Raw genomic sequence first — 21,216 nt, 5'->3', positions numbered from 1 at the left:
GAAACTCTCAAGCACTCAGCACGAATTACTAAATCAAAGGTCCTGCTTTCTTTCTTCACTTGTTTTGAAACTGACTGCACCACCTCAACTCTTTTCCTTCCTATACTTTTGGTTCCCACGTGGAGCAACAACTCACAGCTGCATCCCTTGTCCTCGGGATGGAACAGTGGAGAGCAAGCTTTACTCTGTACCCAGCCCATTTATTCTGTGCAGGTTTTTAATGCTCTTTCACATGCCCCTGCTCACTCTCGCAAAGGAGCTATCCAGTTCTTCCTGAGATTGTGTCCTGTCTTTAACCCAGCCTGTACGTGTCCTGGGAGTAATTGAGGAGACAGTTTAGAGGAAACTTGAGTTTGTATCTAACCCATGCTGCACCTGTCTTGGGAGTGTTTGATGGGGGACAGTGCTGTATGTAAATCAGGCAGTAGCTCTCCTCAGATCTTCTCATACTGTTAAAAAAAAAAAAAAGCAGCAAAAAGTTCAAAATAAAACTTAATTTCTCTTTCAGTGAAATTTATCACTGAAAGGAACGCAGACGCATGAGATATCTGATGCATAAAGGCTTGCACTGTTTTCTCTGGTGTGGAAGAATACTCCTTGAACAAATGAGAGTAGTCTTGAAATGCTGATTCATGAAACAATATGAGAGACTTAGTCTGAGATATTTTATTGGGGCATTCGATGGCAATATCTCACCCCAGCAATACATTCAATGAGTTACATCAACGAAGCATTTTTTTGAAGGTGCAACAGAAAGCAATTTGAAATATTTACAAAGCACAGAATATTCCAGAAACTCAGATTAGGACAGCCCACGGGTACAAACCTACCCTTACAAATCAACCTCCCCTCATTGACATTGAATTTGTCAGAAATAAAATCCAGGCAATTTCTAGATCAGCTGGTCAATCTGCATCAGCGGCTTTACAACACCACCAGCAGCCAACCACCCCCCCCCACCCCACCCCCGAGGGGAAAATGAGCACAAAAAAATTCTACCTGCCTTATTCACCAACCTGCAGATGGTGTAAAATACTCCAGATCCCTGGCACCAGACCCTCCGCACCTCTCACTTAAGATTTTTGTCTGAACAAGTTTCGCCCCTTTAAATTGGGCACAAGAACATGGCTGTATAATATCACAATATATTAAATCTCATGCATTTTCTGAATACATATTAAAAAGACACACTCCTTTCTCAGTTTGACCATTTCCCCAGAAGTTTATTTCTTCTCCTCCCCTTCACTTTTGTGTTGTTCTCAAACTACTTAAGAATCAGTCTTAGCACAGCATTTATTTGGGAGTGAACCACTTTCTGTTTTATCTTACACTTTGAGTTCCTCCATGTCTCAGTTAAAAAGGCAGTAACTGCACCTCGCTACTAGACCTGGATGGTGCAGTGGATGCACACACTGGAATGAAGCACGGGTTTAAACCGTTCTCCTCTCACTTCCCGCACGTCATGTTTGAACCCAACTGACAAGCTCAGTCGAAGATTCCCTTGGATGCTGATTGAGGAACAGATTGAGTTGGAAATGAACTCAGCACCAGGGTGCTCACTTGTGAGAAATGGGAGAGCTCAGAGCAACCAAGCTGAAAGACAAGTTCCAGTTGGTGAGGAAGTGCTGCTGCAGACAGCCCTTCCAATGATGCACAGTACGTCTAATTCATTTTTTGTGGCTGTGTTGTGTAACGATCCAAAACAACTAGTAACAGTCGTAAAACAAGACTATATCCACTATCCGACTCCTTCATTCTCACCCTGGAACTGAGCACCACCCAACTTGAAAAATATACTACGCCCCTTTAGGCTTCCTTAGGCCTCATTTTGGCATCAACGCGAGATGCGATTAGTCCAGCCTACAATGCTCCTCCGGCACCCTGCCCAGCCCTCAAATGGTCCATGCAAAGCTATTGCACTGCTTCTATAGTGTGGCCCTTGTAGAAGACCATGTGAGATCAGGAACTTGAGAGAAACCATCAGCCTGAACAGTGTGGGCCCCAATGAGCAACACAAACAAAAACCAACCCACAGAGCTATGATCCACAACCTTGGTGAGATGGATGGGAACGGAATGAGTGTCAAAATCACGTTACCGTAGGGGCATCGCACTGCCCCTCTTGGTTCCCCCCTCACTTCTCACTCATTCTGAAAGTACATTTAGATGGAGACACTTTTTCAGATCATATTTCAAATCTTATCGATCCAGGCAATCCATGACCACATGAGGCAGCCGTTGGAGACATATCAGCTCACCACAGACCGACATTATTATCACCAGGTGTCTTCACAACAGCAAAACCAAGTGTCTGGGGATGGATGACATCATTGGCGGTCCAAACCCACCACAAGGACGAGTGTCAAATGATCCACAAAGGCACAACGCAGCTGAGATTACACGTGATTATTGGCGCATGGAAGCTTTTGAAAGCTCGGTGTTGACTGTGGAAAGAGGAAAACTCTCATAGCTGTCTGAGGTTCCGCCACAGCGACATCTGTACAGCATGGCTTTCACTTCCTTCTGGAAGTTAGTGTTGAGGAAGCCGTAGATGACCGGGTTGACACAGGTGGACAGCATGGCTGTCAGGTGGCACAGGGAGAAGATCAAGTTGTGGTGACAGATGGAGATGGCCTCATGGTCCCAGTCGAAGACAGTGTTAAAGACGGTAAGCGGCAGCCAGCAAATACCAAAGGCGGCGACAATAGATGCCAACATGACATTGATCTTCCGACTGTGGCTGACCTTGCGGCTGACATCCCTCGCCCGGTCCACCATCTCCCGGCGCCTACGCAGACGCAGAAAGATACGGAAGTAGCAGGTCAGCATCAGCAGCAGTGGCAAACCGTACTGGAAGACCAGCAGGCAGGTGGTGTAGGCCAGCTTCTGGCGCTCTGAAGACCAATGCTCGATACAAGCTGCATGATCCTCGAATGTGTCCAGGAAAAAGGAGACATTTGCGTAGGGCTCGTTGGTTAAAATGTTGAAAGACACAAAGGGCAAGGAGATGAAGCATCCCACCAACCAGCTGACGGCTACTGCTAAATAGGCATGTCCCACCGCAGGCTTCCAGCCAGTCGGGTTGATGATCAGCTGGTGTCTCTCTAAAGCAATCAGGACCAAGGACAGGATGGACACAGTGACTGACATGCACTGAACGAATGGGGTCAACTTGCAAAGCACAGCACCAAGGATCCAACGGTCCATCATGGTGTAGATCACAGTCACCGGTAGGCATATGGTGGAGATGAGGATGTCAGAGCATGACAAGTTGGCAATCAGGATGTTGGTGACATTGCGCATCTCCTTCTGCCTCATGATGACCAGGACCAGGCACATGTTGCCAATCACACCTACCGCCATGACTGTGCTGTATGCCACAATGAGGAACGTGGTGCTACTCACTGAATCAGAGCAGAACTGGAACTGCTCTGCCAGCAGCGAAATGTTTGGCCAGGAGGCTAGCGGAATTTTCATGGAACGGTTGAACTTCGGATCCATTCTTCAATGGACTCCCCAGACCTAACCTTCGTGACAGGCCAAGATGCGAGTTCCAACGAAGCCTTAGTCAGACATAGATGGCATCTTCCTCAACCTGTGTGCTGATCCTTCTGCATCATGATTTGAACGGAGGTACAAACATCTCAAGTTTCTCACCACCATCTGGATCCCCTGTCTGTGAAAATATGGAATTCAATTCACAATTTACACATCTGGAACTGCTATTCCATGGTACATATTGCCTGCCACAGGTGTTACATTACAAATGACAAGGTCAAAAAAATTAATTGCCGATAACACACTTAGGGATTTCCGGAGATCATGAAAGTCATAATTAAATGGAAGTCTTCCTTTTATATTAAACATCTGGCCTCTGCACACAATTCCTATCAACTTTTTCCCATTCAAATTCCTCCATGTGTTTTAAAATGCAAATTTCTCATGTAAACCTACATTTTACCCATTGTGACTGGTGAAATGGTGTAATGACAATTTACAAGACAAAAAGGGCCATAGGAAATGATGATAGAAATAAAAATAGTGTCGAAATGTGGCAGTAAAGGATACTGAACAGAGAGTTTGAAATGTCTTTCTGGACATTGATGAGATCGTCATGTGATTCCCATCTACAAGCCACAATTAAAAAATGCATCAGAGCTACCAGTGCATGAGTATAATGTAGAAATTTCAAATTCAAATGTTGTTGAGAACAGCAACCTGAATCACACTGTATTCCTGGCTGGTCACTGTCTTTCAGACTCCTGTATGTAGAGATTACTGCAGGTGCATGTCTCTTTAAATGATTCTTCTGTTCTAACCCAAGTATATCAACCAGGGGACAGACCGGTTGAAAACTGCATTTTCAGGTCTAAAACCGGACATGCTGACGCGTCAAACAGCCACTCGCTGTCCCCGCCAGCCGTCATTCTCCTGGCATGAAAGTAGAGATTGACAGTAGGGCCGCCTATTCAGCGACTCACTGCATCCAGCCGCGAGTCACAGACCGAGACAGACACCAGCACGTTCCCCTATTCAAACAGCAAAACTCAACATCAACCCCATCCCCATGGAATGGGAGGTCAGCTTTCAAAAGGAACTGAGGGTGGAACCCAAGATCAAAGACCTCTGATTTAGAAAGTGAATTGCATGACAAAAAAAGACCAAGTTTAATCTAAATCTATGGTTTAGCCTCAGCTGGAAAAGTGTGTCCACTTCTGGGCACCGTGTTTTAGGAAGCATGTGAAGGCCTTGGATAGGGTGCAGAGAAGGTTTGCTGGAATGATACCAGGAATGAGAGACTTAAGAAATTCGGAGAGACTGAGAAAAGTTGGAATTGGTCTCCTTAGAGCATAGAGGTTAAAGGGAGGTTTGATAAAGATGTGCAAATTCGTGAGAAGTTTGAACAGAGTTAATAAATACAACTATTTCCACCTGTAGAAGGGCAAGAAACCAGGAGGACAAACATTTAAACTAAATGGCAAAAGAACAAGAGCAGAGCGAAGGAAATGTATGATCCCGAATGCAGTGATTCTACCATTTACTTCACCTGACACCATGTCACTCACCATGCAATGATAATGCGTGTGTTGACCAATGATAGTGATCTACCGATTAGACATGTCAAACCCAGGCACAAGGTGAGGAAAACCTCAGTGCGGACAGCTTTGGGATCCTTCAATCCAAAGTCACAAACTGCTCCAAAACACAGTACAACCACTGTACATCATGTCTCAAATTACTCAAATATTGGATTCCAAAACATGATTTTCCAAAATAAACCAGTTTGCATTTGAAGTAATCATTACTAACTGCTTCCAACGTGTCGCTGAGGGTGTTTGTTCCAGAGCATTTGCCCACCGAAACAGTATTTCTGCAGAATAATTTTGAATTTACATCCCTTCAAGTGCAAGCCAAGTCCTACTGTTTTGCACAAAGTGAAACAACTTATCAACATTATTCAGTCCCTTTACAATCCTAAAAACGGCAATGAGATCAATCTGATTCACCTGTTCCATACATATCACACAGATTGAGTGCTGCATCAAACAAAGCCTGTAAAATAAACTACGGGAGCCTTCTGAGATCCAAGCTCCCTGGATGGGGACATGTTTGTAGTTCAGGGTGTCACCCCTGGCTTAGTGCATAGCACTAATAGGAAGCTAGGACTTAGGAGCAGCAGTAGGCAATTTGGCCCTTCGATCCTGCTCCACCATTCGAGAAGATCACGGCTGATCCGTTTAAGGTCTCAATTCCACTTTTGTGTCTGCCCCCCCCATAACCCTTAACTCCCTTGTGTGTCCCAAATCTATCTAACGCAGTTGAAATACATTCAGTGACCCAGCCTCCACTATTTTCAGGGGAAGAGAACTTCACACACTAACAAACATTTGAGAACAAAAAGTTCTCCTCATCTCCATCTTATGCTTAAACTGGGTCCCCTAGTTCTAGTCTCCCCCACAAGTGGAAACATCCTCCTGTTTTCCACTCTATCAAGTCTCCTGGCTTGATGGTAATGGTAAAGTGAGGGCTCTGCTGGGCCATGAGGTTACAGATTGTGGTTGAGTACAATTCTGCTGCTGATGGCCCACAGCGCCTCATGAATGCCCAGTTTTGCATTGCTAGATCTGTTCGAAATCTATTGGATCCTGAAACGCAAAGATTAATTTCCTTGAACAAAAAAGTGATAAGCCTTGCAAAGTAATTAATTGGCTGTAAAATGCTTCTTTAGACAACCTGAGAGCTTGAAAAGAAACTTATTTGTTCCAGTTTTTTTTCTATTCTTCATTCACTTTTCGGTAGTTTGCAACATTCCAATCCCCCAGTCATGCTGTGCCCCAGGATTCAAGGACAACTGGCTCACTACTGCAACTTGGAGGGGACTGGGGCTTCTCTCAACGATTACAGATAACCATCGGAAGTTGGAGGTCCTAGCCTGATGAGCTGTCGTCTGAGCTGGTTAAAAGCATTAACTCATGAATTAACAAGGCTCAGATTTTTCATCTGTCTTTACGGCAACAGTAACAAGTAATTGGCTTAAAATAGACCTTGACAGTGATGTTCTGTGCAAATTCTATCAATGGAGACAGCAACAGGTGGACCATTTCACCCCCAACACTACATGCACTCCAGGTTTGCCAAGCATGCGCTTGGACAACCTGTGCCTTAGGCCTCTGGACATACCCAAGTCTGACGCCAAAATGCACATTCAAATCAGCAAAGAGAAAAATTAGAGCTGTATATCTTTCAGGATCTTGATTGAAATTTCCTACATAGGAACCACAGGTACAGGGGGAATCGATTTAGCCCCTTCAGCCTGTCCTGGCAATCCCAGAGATCATGGCTGATCTCTGACCTAACACCATATCCCTACGTGTTGTTTACCCACAATCTAAATCTCAGATTTAAAATTAGTACATCGATCTAGCACCAATTATAAACAAAGCAGGGAAAGAGAGCACAGGAAATAATCAAGTAAAGTACGACAAATGATGAGAGGAATAAATGAAGTCACAAAACAGAAACCTAAAAAGATGGTTAAACATAAAGGAGAGGAAATCCTATGTTACAATGTACAGCAATCTACACACAGTGTCTGCAATAAAACGAGGGAGCTGGCAGCAATCATGCATTTGGAGAAACCAGACATTTTGAAAGCAATACAAAGACATGGGCACAGAGAAATCAGGACTGGGAATTAAACATTGCAGGGTATAACATATTTAAAAAAGATAGAGAAGGGTAAAAAGAGAGGTGGAGTAGCTGTACTTATTTGGGATAACCTAACAGCAGTGACAAAAAAAAGGGACGCCACTATCAGCCACACAAAAATGACATCCAAGCTAAACTAAAGCAAAATACTGTGGCTGCTGGAAATCTGAAATAAAACCAAGTGCTGGAAAGCTCAGCAGGTCTGGCAGCATCTGTGGACAGAGAAGCAGAGTTAACATTTCAGGTCTGTGACTTTTCATCAGAAATTTCAAAAATAAAATCCATATGGGTAGAGATGAAAGATAATAAAGGATCAATTACACTAATGGGTGTTGTCTGCAGACCACCTCGTAGTGGAAGGGAGGTGGAGGAAGAAAATTGCAGATAAATTAGGGAATTGAGTATAAGAACATGAAGTCATCATGGCAGATTTCAACTACCCAATAAATATTGCACAGAAGGGGTTGGCTAAACTCTAGGCATGAGTGACAATAGTATAATATGTTTTAAGATGATGATAGAGAAGGACATCAGTTACGACAAAAAAACAGGTTAAGGGATTGGAGAAAAGCTGACTTTGATGAGCTGAAATTACCAATTCAGAAAATAAAATGGGTAACAATATTAGCAAACAGCGATGCATAACTAGAAGGGAAACATTTAAAACTGTGTTCAATACAGTGCAGGAAAAACATATTCCATAAAAAAGTGAAGAACAAATTACACACCAGTGAGACTCCATGGATGAAGGAAGACACAAAGGAGCAATTGAAGGTGAGGAAAGCAACATCCATTAATTATAGAGATAGTAGAGGAGTGCGTGATAAGAGAGAATACGAACATATTAGGAGAGAAGTCAAAAAAAATTAGGAAGGCAAACAGAAACTATTGAATTAAATTATCAAGGAACAGAAATCAAAATAGTAAACTATTTTACAGGCACATCAATAAAAAGGAAGGCTGAAATGGAAATGTGACCATTAAGGGATAGACAAGATAATGCAACAGGTAATGATCGAGAGACGGCACAAATATTAAACTATTTGGCTTTGGTATACACCACGGAGATATAACAGGTGGACACGACGTTGAATGAGGACGTGAGTAATTCGAACAAGTGCATTTTTAAAAAAGGCATTTGAAAAAAACTCACAGGATGGTGCTGATGGATTGCATCCATATATTTTACAAGAACCAAGGTAAGAGATAGTAAAGACTTTAATACACATACCTAATAATTAATTAGAAAAAGGTGTTGTACCAGAGGACTCGTAGATAGTTCACATAATTCCAATATTGAAGGGGGATAAAACAAGCCCACAGAATTATAGACCAGTCAGCTTTCATTGGCGATAGGAAAAATAATGGAATTCTCTACTAAAAGAGAGAATAAAACAACGTGGCGAAAATAACATATTACAGTGAATAGCCAGCATGGATTTCAATAGGCAAAATCTGGCTTGCCCAACATCATTAAATTTTATGAGGAGGTAACAGAGAGAGTAGACAATGGTAATGCAGTAAATGTAATTCATCTGGATTTTATAAGGTGTCCCATAACAGACTAATTCATAATGTTAGAAAATACAGTGTCAGGGAACAAGTGGTGGAATCATTTGCGAGCTCGCTTCAAGACAGAAAGGAGAAGTGGGAGTAAATGGTAGATATTTAGAGTGGCAGAAGGAGAGAAGTGATGTTCCACGAGGATCAGTGCTGACACCACTGCTGTTCTCAAATTACATTCACAATTTGGACTTTGGAATCAAATACATCACAGGGTCACTGACCTGAAACGTTAACTCTTCTCTCTCCACTGATGCTGCCAGACCTGCTGAGCATTTCCAGCATTTCTTGTTTTTACATCATTTCTAAATCTGCGGATGACACCAAATTGGGCTTATCGCCGTGAATCACAGAAAGTTTAAGGCACAGAAAGAGACCACTTGGCCCATCGTGTCTGTGCCGGCTGAAAAACTATGCACCCAGCCTAATCCCACCTTCCAGCATTTGGTCCATTGCCCTGCAAATTACGACACTTGAGGTGCATATACAGACACCGTTTGAATAAGTTGAGTATTTCTGCCTGAACTACACTTTCAGGCAGTGAGTTCCAGACCTCCACCACTCTTTGGGTGAAAACGTTTTCCCTCATCTCCCCTCTAATTTTTCTACCAATCACTTTAAATCTATGCCTCCTAGTCACTGACCTCTCTGCTAAGGTGAATAGACCCTTCACCTCCACTCTATCCAGGCCCCTCAAAACTTTGAACATTTCAATCAGATCTCCCCTCAGCCTTCTCTGTTCTAAGGAGAACAACCCCAGCCTATCTGATTTTTCCTCATAGCTGAATTTTTCCAGACCTGGCAACATCCTCATGAATCTCCTCTGTACCCTCTCCAATTACATCATTTCTGGAATGAGGCAACCAGAACTGCACACAGTACTCAAGTTGTGGCCTAACCAATGAGTGATACAGTTCCAGCATAACCTCCCTGCTCTTGTATTCTATACCTCGGCTAATAAACAAAAGGATTCCATGTGCCTTCTTAACCACCTTATCGACCTGTCCTGCTTCCTTCAGGGATCTGTGGACATTCAGTCCAAGGTCCCTCACTTTCACTACACTTCTCAGTATTTTCCCATTACTCGTGTATTCCTTTGCTTTGTTTGACCTCCCCAAATGCATCACCTCACACTTCTGCGGGTTCAATTCCATTTACCACTTTTCTGCCCATCTGACCAGACCATCAAGATCCTCCTGCAGCCTACAGTTATCCTCCAAACGGCCAATCTTTGTGTTGTCTGCAGACTTCTTCACCGTGCCCCCTATATTTAAGTCCAAATCGTTAATATATTACCACAAAAAGCAGGGCCCACTGCTCTGACACTGATTTACCTTCAAGCAGCTGTTTCCAGTCCACTCTCGCTAAATCACTCCTCAGTTTAGTTATATTGGCCTTGCCCCACTTGAAAACTCTAATCTCGGTCCTTTTCCATAATTATGTTAAAACTGACTGAATTATGATCGCTACCACCAAACTGCTGTCCCACTGCCATTCCTTCCAACATCCCATCCTCATTTTCTAAAGCTAAGTCTAAAACTGCATCCTCTCTTGTTGGACTTGCTACATACTGGCCATAAAGGTTCTCCTGAATGCACCTCAAGAATTCCTCAAGGAGAAGGACTTGTAACAAATTAAAGGGGGGCATCAACAAACTAACAGAATGGGCAAATAATTGGCAAATATAGTTCAACACAGATAAATGTTCAGTACTACAGTTTGGCAAGTAGAATAGGGAGGTCACTTCTTCCTTGGAAGGTGGGAGTCGAGGTGGGTAGAGGAACACTTAGGAATAATGCACGCAATACTGGTCACCATATTTTTTTTTCTTTGGCCTCCTTGTCTCAAGAGACAATGGATACGCGCCTGCAGGTGTTCAGTGGTTTGTGAAGCAACGTCTGGAGTGGCTATAAAGGCCAATTCTAGAGTGACAGACTCTTCCACAGGTGCTGCAGATAGAATTGGTTGTCGGGGCTGTTACACAGTTGGCTCTCCCCTTGCGCTTCTGTCTTTTTTCCTGCCAAGTCTCTTCGACTCGCCACTCTTTATGGCTTGTGGTCAATGTCACAGGACTTCATGTCGAGTTTGCAGCCGTCTTTAAAGCGGCGACACAGACGGCCGGTGGGTCTGATACCAGTGATGAGCTTGCTGTACAATGTGTCCTTGGAGATCCTGCCATCTTCCATGGGGCTCACCTGGCCAAGCCATCTCGAGCGCCGCTGACTCAGTAGGGTGTATATGCTGGGCATGTTGGCCGCCTCGAGGACTTCTGCGTCGGAGATACGGTCCTGCCACCTGATGCCAAGGATTCCCCGGAGGCAGCGAAGATGGAATGAGTTGAGACGTCGCTCTTGGCTGACATACGTTGTTGAGGCCTCGCTGCCGCAGAGCAAGGTAGTGAGGACGCGGGCTTGAAACACTCGGGACTTTAGTGTTCCGTGTCAGTGCGCCATTTTCCCACACTCTCTTGGCCAGTCTGAACATTGCAGCGGAAGCCTTCCCCATGCGCTTGTTGATTTCTGCATCAAGAGACAGGTTACTAGTGATAATTTAGCCTAGGTAGGGGAACTCTTGAACCACTGCCAGAGCATGGTCGCCGATATTGATGAATGGAGCATTTCTGATGTCCTGTCCTATGATGTTCGTTTTCTTGAGGCTGATGGTTAGGCCAAATTCATTGCAGGCAGCCGCAATCCTGTCGATGAGTATCTGCAGACACTCTTCTGTGTGGGAAGTTAATGCAGCATCGTCAGCAAAGAGGAGTTCCCTGATGAGGACCTTCCGTACTTTGGTCTTCGCTCTAAGACGGGCAAGGTTGAACAACCTGCCATCTGATCTTGTGTGGAGGAAAATTCCTTCTTTTGAAGACTTGAACACGTGAGAGCAGCAGTGAGAAGAGGTCCCAAACAATGTAGGTGCGAGAACACAGCCCTGTTTCATGCCACTCGGAACTCAGTGATTCTCCAGCCAGTGGAAAAGCCTCCGGAAAGGACAGCATTACCCCTGAAATAATCAAGAGCGCCAAGCCTGCTATACTCTCAGCACTCCATGAAATGCTTTGCCTGCTCTGGGATGAGGGAGCAGTACCACAGGACATGCGCGAAGCCAATATCATCACCCTCTATAAGAACAAGGGTGACCACGGTGACTGCAACAACTACTGTGGAATCTCCCTGCTCAGCATAGTGGGGAAAGTCTTCGCTCAAATTGTTTTAAACAGACTCCAGAAGCTGGCTGAATGTGTCTACCCTGAGGCACAGTGTGGCTTTTGAGCAGAGAGATCCACCATTGACATGCTGTTCTCCCTTCGCCGGCTACTGGAGAAATGCCGCGGACAACCGATGCCCCTCTACGTCGCTTTCATTGATCTCACCAAAGCCTTTGACCTTGTCAGCAGACGTGGTCTCGTCAGACTACTAGCAAAGATCGGATGTCCACCAAAGCTACTAAGTATCATCACCTCATTCCATGACAATATGAAAAGCACAATTCAGCATAGTGGTGCCTCATCAGACCCCTTTCATTATATTATAAAAAGGATTTAGAGTCAGTGGAAAAAGTGCAGAGAAGATTTCCAAGAATGATACCAAAAATGCAGAGGTATATCAACCAATGATGAACAGGCTGTGTCTCTTTACTCCTGAAAAACTAAGGGTGGGGAGTGACCTAATAGAGGTCTTTAATATGACGAGTGGACACTTGTGGCAAAGAGCATAGCTGGAGGCCATCAATTATAAGATAGTCACAAAGAAATCCTACAGGGCAAACAGGAAAAAAACACAGGGAGTATTTGAAATAAATTGGACAAAATACATTTAAGTGGAAGCTAGATGAGCATACGATGGATAAGGGAATGGAGGGTTACAGTGATTTTGATGAGGAAAGATGGCAGAAGGCTTGAGTGGAGCACAAACGGCTACATGAACTAGTTGGGGTGAATGGCCAACTTCTGTGCAATTATATCCTATGTAACGGCCATTTGCATATTTCTCCCTACCACACTGAAATAAAGCAAGAGGAGAAATGACTCACATTTGAATTCACACTCTCTCCCTCAGCACAAAGCAACCAATCCCCAACTGATGTAGGATTAATGATCCCTCTGCATCTTGCCAAAATTACTATTTTAACCCCAAAAAGAAACACTTGCATTTGCATTTCAACTTAGAAAATGTCCCAAAGCGTTTTACAGAGATGTAAGGAAAACTCTCACATAAGCCAAGGAGCGATTAGGGCAAAATCAAAATACTGCAGATGCTGGAGATTGGAAATAAAAACTCCAGTGCTGGAAATACTCAGACGATCAGGGAGCACTGGAGGCGGTCCTTTAGCAAGCACACATTCACCTTAAAGGGAACCAACATTTAAAGTTCAAGCCATGGGATTGCAAAAAGACCATTTGTAATGCACACTAATCAGGAAATGGTCAACTTTCCAATCCCAGGATCCCACGAGACTTTCTAAATTAACTGCTGAAAAAAAAGCTGAGAATTGAAATAAAACAATGACTTCATGAATATACAAGTCAAGAGACAGACGATGCTATCAGACCACACAACGATATATGTCTACCCAAGATTTAACTGACCTCAGCCATTGAATTCCTGTTGTCAAATTGTAAATAGCACTTACAGGCTAACGAGCTCTGTGTTCCCATATGTCTGGGCGCACACCCGCATCCCTTGGAAGTGCTAATCCCGAAAACTGTTTGAATCGGGCAAAACTCACTCACCAATCTGATGATGAAAAAATCCAGAATCTTCCCCATTGCAACACCCTCATATGTTAATGAACTCTTCACGAGCCCAAGATCTTGAACTGTTACAAGATTTAAGAGGTCACAATGAAAAGTGTGAGGGCTTTGTATCAATCATCGTCACGGGTGTGATTTTTGTCCTTTAAGCAACGTTTGTTTAGGGACAAGAGCAGTGACTTGCAAGAATAACCACGAGCAGACTTGATCATCTGCACAGATGGGAACATACTCCTCTGAGCGACTGACAGAGTGAGCACAGTTAAGAAATTAAGGGAGAACATTTTTGAATATTGATTTATCTTCAAGGGAGCAGGCCACTGATGTTAAGTTATTGATGGTACAATAAAAAGTGTGAAAAAAAATACCGAATGCACTCAGTTGTAATCCTTGAATATTTTCACCACTCGGACGGGTTCAAGTCGAAGTGAAGAGTATAAGAAGTGAGATGCAGGTTCACCTACGTGCAGCATCTGTCGACAGAGAAAAACAGTTAACATTTCGAGTTTATGATCTTTGGCCAGAATTATTAGAGCAGATGATCCAAACTTTGATTGAATAGGAAGGTTTTAAGGTGGATCTTCAAGGAGAACAGGAGAGGCAGAGTGGTTGAGTGACGAAATTCCAAACTTAAGTGCAGGCAGGCTGAAGACTCGGTCGCCAATTGTAAGGCAAAGGGGGATTAACAAGGGGACGGAGTTGGACCAATGCAAAAATCCCAAGAGGCTGGTAGTACTAAAGGACATCGCAGAGAGAGAGGCAGGATCCTTAATACAGTTACATACTAACAGGAGGAGGTCATTCAACCCCTCGAGCCAATTAGATTGGAACAGGAGCGGGCCATTCAGCCCCTCACGCCTGTTACATACAAATAGAAAAGTACGTTGAATCCTTTCAATCTGACCACCTTTCAGATTACAGCTGTTTTGTAGTTCAACTTAAAGAACCCATCTTTTCTCCATACCTGTCAATACTGTTGGCCTTCAAAAATCTGCCAATCTGTCTTGAAAACTTCAGTTAATCTCCAGCATCCACAGTTGTTCGGGGCAAGGGTTCGAGATTTCCTTTGTGTGAAATTGTTCCTTTCCATTTCATTCCTGACTGACCTCGTGTGATTTTTATGATGCCTTCTTGTTCTGGGTCTCCTCACCAACGAGAGAGTTTCTAAAATAAGAGAATTGAACACAACAGAAAAAAAGGCGATTCGGCCCAATGAGCCTGTACCAGCTCTGTGGTTAAGCTATCCAATTAATCCTACTCTTCTCCTCTTTCCCCACAGCCCTGCAATGTTTACCCCTTCAGGGAAAATGGAGGGAAGCTATACCCAGTGACCTGACCAATGTTTATCCCTCAATTAACATCGCAAAAACAGATTATCTGGTCATTATCACATTGCTGTTAGTGGGAGCTTGCTGTGCACAAACTGGCTGCTGCATTTCCTACATTCCAAAAGTGACTGCACTTCAACTTATTGAGTGTGCAGTGCTTTGCAGCGTGCTGTGGTCCAATAGTGCTATGTAGATACAATTTTTTCTTCTCTTCAAGTATTTATCCAATTCCCTTTTGAAAGTTACGATTCAATCTAGTAACACCACTCTTTGAGACAGTGCATTCCAGAGCATAACAACTTGGTGCGTGAAAAAAAATCTCACCTCCTCAATGGTTTTTCCCCTTATGAAATCCCTTTATCAAAGCCTTCCGCAGTGGAACAGCAACGTTTCTGCAGCATCAAGACTCAAGCTTCAATCCTCATGAAAGCAATCCTGCAGGTGTTCAGAGAGCAATTCAAAATTTGAAAGGCTTATCGGAAAAGAGCAGGGCAAGTGGGACTAATTGGACAGCTGTTTCAAAGAGCCAGCATAGGAGCGATGGGCCCAATGGCCTCGATCTGTGCTGAGTCCATGATTCTGTGAAATCTTTGTGCTCCACTCAAACCAACACCTGTACCCCGAAACGCTTTCAGATCCCAACTATACGATGTACAGATCTAAGGTCCCCCACCCCCGTTACACATGAATTTGACAATATGTTCTTTCTGTGGATAGATATCATAAGCCATAACGAGATGCAAAAACAATGTGACGGCTATTCCAAAAAGAATCACAAACCCAAATCCAGGAAAGTCCGACGCTATTTAAATTGTTGAAAAATGAGTGTCCGCTGTTTAATTTCTACTGCAGTTAACAGACACACACTTCTTCCCTCTGCTGGGAGCTGAGAAAATGTGGAACATACAAAGTGCTCAACAAGATCCACACGCAGTCACTGGCCAGAGAGGAGGAATAGGAAGAGAAACAGTTCACTGCCCGATGAGCGCTCTGTTCAGAAGCTGCCGAAAGCACTTACCCCATGTACTGAATGGCAAACCTTACCTGAATTGAAACACACACAGCAACAGCTGCCAGTCTCGCCCTCTGCTTCAGGCACAGCAGTTGATTTCTGTCGCCTGCTGTCTCAGTCTGTGACACACGCCGACAGCGGGAGGGAAAATGTTATCCTTGCTTCTTTCTGTTGCTCTCCAGCTTTTGAACGGTTAAGGGCTGACGTCTGTTTGGATGCAGCGACGAAACGAATGGTCCGAAAGGCCCATCTTCACGAAGCAATCTACAGCATAATACACCAAAAAAATGAATCGACAGCAAGTGTGAGCGGAATGCAGCAGCCGAGCTTATTTCTACCCAGAAGGGTTTGATTCCCTCTACTCCAATTCTTACTCATTGCAGCCAGTGCAAGATTCCCTCAGCTGACGATGACATTTCTCTCCTGCATGTATTTCGGAGACAGCAATTGTTACTCATGGAATATGCTGCAGTCCCTTGCCTCCGTCTGACTGAGTGCAACTCCGCAATGTGCTGTGATAGGTTAGAAAAACCGCCTAGACTCTCGGCTCGACAGGGATTCCGTTCGCTGACAATTAAAGGAAAATCAATGTGTGGCAACAATTTTTGTTAAATATGCAGATGATGGGGACCGCTGGATCGTGGGTTTAATAACTGCACTGGGGCTGAGCACCCATCCCCTCCCCTCCCCTCCTCTCCTGGGGAGCAGCAACTTTCCAATGCTCTGCTCTCTGTGAGGGAGAGGTAAAGAAAGAACTTGTATTTATATAGCGCCTTTCATCACCTAAGGACGTCCCAAAGAGCTTCCCAGCCAATTACACTCTTTTCAAGTAGTCACTGTCGTGATGAAGGAAACAAGGCAGACAAATTGCACACAGCAAGATCTCACAAACAGAAATGCAATGACCAAATAATCTGTTTTCTGATCTTGAGGATCTGAGTTCTGATGAAAGGTCACAGACTGGAAACGTTGACTCTGTATCTCCAGAACTGCTTAGTATTTCCAGCATTTTCTCTTTTTATTTCAGATTTTCAGCGTCTGCACTATTTTGCTTATATTACAATCTGTTTTCATGATGATGGCACTCAGATGAATACTGATCGAGGGTACTGGGGACTAAGGGCTTGCTACCCGACCTGAACCCGACGACATGGGTCAGGTCGGGCCCCAGCACCATTGGAGTTTTCACAACCAGCCAAGAGGGCGGACGGAGCCTCGATTTAACATCTCAATTCAGAACGTAGGAACAGGAGGAGGCCATTCAGCCCCTCCAGTTTGTTACAACATTCAATACATCATGGCTGATCTGTGACCCACCATTGCCCCATGTCCCCGAATACCTTGGGTTAACAAAACTCTACTAATCTCAGATTTAAACATAACTTCTAAAGCATCAACTGCCTCAGGCAGTGGAGAGTTACAAACTGCCACCATCCTTCAGGAAAATAGGAGGTGTTTCCTCATTTCACTCCTTAAATGGTTGGCTCTAATCTTTCAACTATGCTCCTTTCACCTAGACTGCCCAACTAACAGAAAGTCCCCCTCTATCTACTCTACCTTGGAAACTTTTCACAAGATCACCCATTAACCTTCTAAATTCCAGGAAAGACAACCCTCAGTTTTGGAGTCTTTGCTTGTGATCTAACCTTTCGACTTCAGGTACCATTCTGTTAAATCGATGCTGCACTCCATCCAAGGCCAATATATCCTTTCTGATGTGTTCACAGTACTCCACGTGTGGTCGAACCAGTGCTTTGCATAGCGGAAGCATGACTTCTACTCCTCTGTATTCTCATGCTCTTGATGTAAAGACCAGTATTCCATTAGCCTTTTGGATTATATTCTGGGCCAGTTCATGATATTTTAATAATCTACGTACCTGGACAGTCTCTTTTGGATAACCTTCTAAAACATGGCATTTCTGACAGTACAGCACTCCCTCAGTACGACACTAGAGTGTCACTCTGGATTATGCACTCAAATCTCTGGAGTAGGATTTTAACTCTCAAACTTCTGACTCAGACTAACAATCTGCTGAGCCAAGCTGAAACACAGCTTCTGGGGCATCACTGTGACATGCAACAAGAACAGCCTGTGGGGACAGGAATGGCAATGGTTCTGACAATGCTGTGGGGTACCAGGTAATTCGAGGGAAAAAAACTCATCACTTGCCAGCTATTAGGACTGACAAGCTGCTCTATGGGTTCTGGTGCTGAGCTGAGAGAGATCTGTCTCCGTTCAATCCTTCAGCAGATGAACATCTTATTATCTTTAGATTATCCTAATGATTTGATGGCACCTGTCAGGATCTTGATCTTAAGCACTGATCCTTTCCTACAGTTCCGTCCCCTTCCCTTGCCATGAACTGTTCACACAGACACATTTATTTTCATTGCTTGCAGTTATCTCCTCTCATAATTTTATTTACAAAGGCTGATTGTAGACTGCGTGGGATGTTCTAATTTGTGTGAGCTCAGTATCTTACTGTTGACAAGTTTCTTGTTGCATGAATAGTCCCCAGAGACAAATATCTTGACAAACATCCTCTTTGAAGTATGGGTGACACTGTTTGAGACTCTGCTGAACAAAAGGCGAGATTCAAGGCAATGTTCATTCAACACTATCCAAAACACTCCCAGAGCAAGAACAGCACAGGGTTTACTGCTGCCTGATTGAGGACTGCTGAATCCAACAACAAGCCTCAGCTGACGGTGCTGGTGACAGTTGGAGGTTGGACAGCTGGGGAAAGGAACTACAGCTGAGCTTCTATTAAAACATTTACAGAGAAGAGACTTTTGGAAACAAGGCCTTTGTTTGGAGGTGAATGTGAGAAGATCAGAATTTTGTTTTGGACTGTTGGGGCAGTAAGAGGAAGCCAGAACAACAAAGGGTGGAGCTGCCAATTCCGCAGGGAGCTGTGCATTTTCTTGAAGCACACTTGGAAACTCCCTCCCCACCCCAATTGCCCAGCCTCTATCAGCTGCAGCTGCCTGGCTAAGAAGACAGAAAGAGACAGTTAGTGGCTGGACAGCTTCAGCTGACCCAGGTGAAGCCATCTCCCCCAACCAGAAGGATGCAAGGGTATGAGTGCTGACAAAGGACTGTTTGAACCCTTCTCTACATACTTTCTCGGTGAAGCAAGTCATGGCTCTTGGGTGGTAAAGGAGCTTGTGCCGGGCCGCTTGCTCCACCTCTCTGCTCCACTTTGTGAATGTGTACGCTCCCAGGTCCAGCATGTTGCAAGAGCACTTCTTTGAATAAGTGTCCGCTCTCGAGCTCCATCAATAGTGGCGACTGTATCATCCTCAGAGTGCGGGGGGTGGGGAGGGGGGAGGTGGATTTCAACTGGGTGAGGGATTGTTCCGATCCCCAGCGTGGCCAAGCATTGGTGGAAAAGTTGAGGGAACGGATCAGCTCCTTCGGCTTGGTGGACGTCTGTCGGAAGCTCCATCCCGACTCTAGCGCCTTCATCTGGAGGTCTGGAGGATGGTGGTCCTGTATTGACCACCTCTACGTTTCACAGGCTTACGTCTCCCAAGTCTCGGCAGCCTCCATGCAGCCAGTGTGGGTAGAGCTCACTCCGCTCCGCACACGGGCAGGGTTCGCATACAGGCACTTTGACAACTGGCTGCTGGAGGACGGACGATTCCAGGATTCATTATGTCAATTCTGAGCCGACTGGAGAAAGAAGCAGAGGGGCTTCCCCTCCCTGAAGCTATGGTGGGATGTGGGCAATACTCACATCCGTGTCTTCTGGCAGGTGTATGCGAAGGGGTCGACCAAGAGGCGGGAAGCCGAGGTCAGGCGCCTGGAAAGGAAAGTGCTCGAGCTGGAGTTGTGTCTCGGTCAGGTCATCGTGGACCCGGCCCTGTGGCAGGCGTGCAAAGAGAAGGGCGCGCTAAGGGACCTACAGCTTGTCGTGTTACGAAGAATGTACGTTAGGTCGCAGATCCAGGTTCTGGAAGATTTGGAACGCGTCTTACCCTTCTTCCCATTTGAAAAATGGCGGGGTGGGGGGGCCATCAATATCTCCATTCAGCCAATGTCTCAGTTTGTAACACTCACCAGAGTCAACGTCATGAATTCAAAAAACTGAATGTTTGGCACCAATTTAACGTGATTGTCCAAAGAAACAATGGAGACATGTGGAAAAACAAGAACAAAGAACAGTACAGCACAGGAACAGGCCATTCGGCCCTCCAAGCCTGCGCCGATCTTGATGCCTGTCTAAACTAAAACCTTCTGCACTTCCGGGGACCGTATCCCTCTATTCCCATCCTATTCATGTATTTGTCAAGATGCCTCTTAAACGTCGCTATCGTACCTGCTTCCACCACCTCCCCCGGCAGCAAGTTCCAGGCACTCACCACCCTCTGTGTAAAGAACTTGCCTCGCACATTCCCTCTCAACTTTTCCCCTCGCACCTTAAACCTATGTCCCCTAGTAACTGATTCTTCCACCTTGGGAAAAAGCTTCTGACTATCCACTCTGTCCATGCCGCTCATAACTTTCAGAAACAATAATCAAGGAAAAAGATAACAGACACTTGGAAAGGTTTAAGTTAATTAAACAGAGCAGCTTGTATTTGCAAGACGCAGATTGCGTTTGACGAATCTAATTGACTTGTTTGATGAAGTTAAAGAGAAGGTTGAAGAGAATATCGTGCACATTGTCTGTATTGATTTTATGAAAACAAAATTGAGGCTCATAGAATAGGAGGGTCAATATCAACTTGAATAAAAATGTGTCTTCAGGACAGAAAACAGCGAGTCATGTGAAATGGTTGTTTTTCACACTGGAGACTAGGACATTGTGCTGCTCCCCAAGTGTCGCAAACAGTGAGGATGATACCAATCGACTGCAACAGGGTATAAATAGGCTCGCTGAATGGGCAGATAACTGGCAGATGGAATTTGAGGTGAGATGTGTGAAGTGACGCATCTTGGCAGACAAAATAGGCAAAATGGACTGAATGAAGTTGTGCTGGGACCTAGGGGATTGATTTTTGAAAATTGCAGGATATTGACGGAGCAGTGAGATCTTGGATTTCATAAATTGAAGTATTGAGATTAGGTCCAATTCTGGTCACCACATCTCCGAAAACATGTGAGGGTCCCTGAGAGGTTGCAAAGGACATGGACCCAAATGGTTCCAGGAATGAGTGATTTTAACTGCAATGTTAGGTTGGAGAAGCTGGGTGGTTCGACTTGGAATAAAGGAGGTTGAAGAGAGATCTGATCAATGTCTATAAGAATATGACAGGTTTAGCTAAGGTGGACAAAGAAAAACTGTTCCCATGAGCTGATCATAAAAGGACAGATGTAAAGTTTGGGGCAAGAGATGCAGAGGAGG

At 44.5% G+C, this 21,216-nt stretch overlaps 1 protein-coding gene across 1 annotated transcript in view; it reads right to left on the bottom strand.

Annotated features, from left to right (window-relative positions):
• Positions 1 to 651: 651 nt before the first annotated feature.
• The window catches only part of LOC137357145 (neuropeptide Y receptor type 1-like), a 34,809-nt gene continuing 14,244 nt past the window's right edge, over positions 652 to 21,216 (bottom strand). The window contains exons 4-8 of the mRNA XM_068023230.1: positions 15,897 to 16,128; positions 15,177 to 15,287; positions 14,489 to 14,688; positions 13,893 to 13,997; positions 652 to 3,675 (exon numbers count right to left, since the gene is read on the bottom strand). Coding sequence (XP_067879331.1) covers positions 2,406 to 3,500 — 1,095 coding nt within the window. The 5' untranslated portion in view covers positions 3,501 to 3,675; positions 13,893 to 13,997; positions 14,489 to 14,688; positions 15,177 to 15,287; positions 15,897 to 16,128 and the 3' untranslated portion in view covers positions 652 to 2,405. The remainder of the gene's footprint in view (positions 3,676 to 13,892; positions 13,998 to 14,488; positions 14,689 to 15,176; positions 15,288 to 15,896; positions 16,129 to 21,216) is intronic.

The sequence above is a fragment of the Heterodontus francisci genome, chromosome 47 (assembly GCF_036365525.1).
Source record: "Heterodontus francisci isolate sHetFra1 chromosome 47, sHetFra1.hap1, whole genome shotgun sequence".
Classification (NCBI taxonomy): Eukaryota; Metazoa; Chordata; class Chondrichthyes; order Heterodontiformes; family Heterodontidae; genus Heterodontus; species Heterodontus francisci.
The sequence above is the reverse complement of the archived record's forward strand: the minus strand, read 5'-3'. Positions and strand labels throughout refer to the sequence as shown.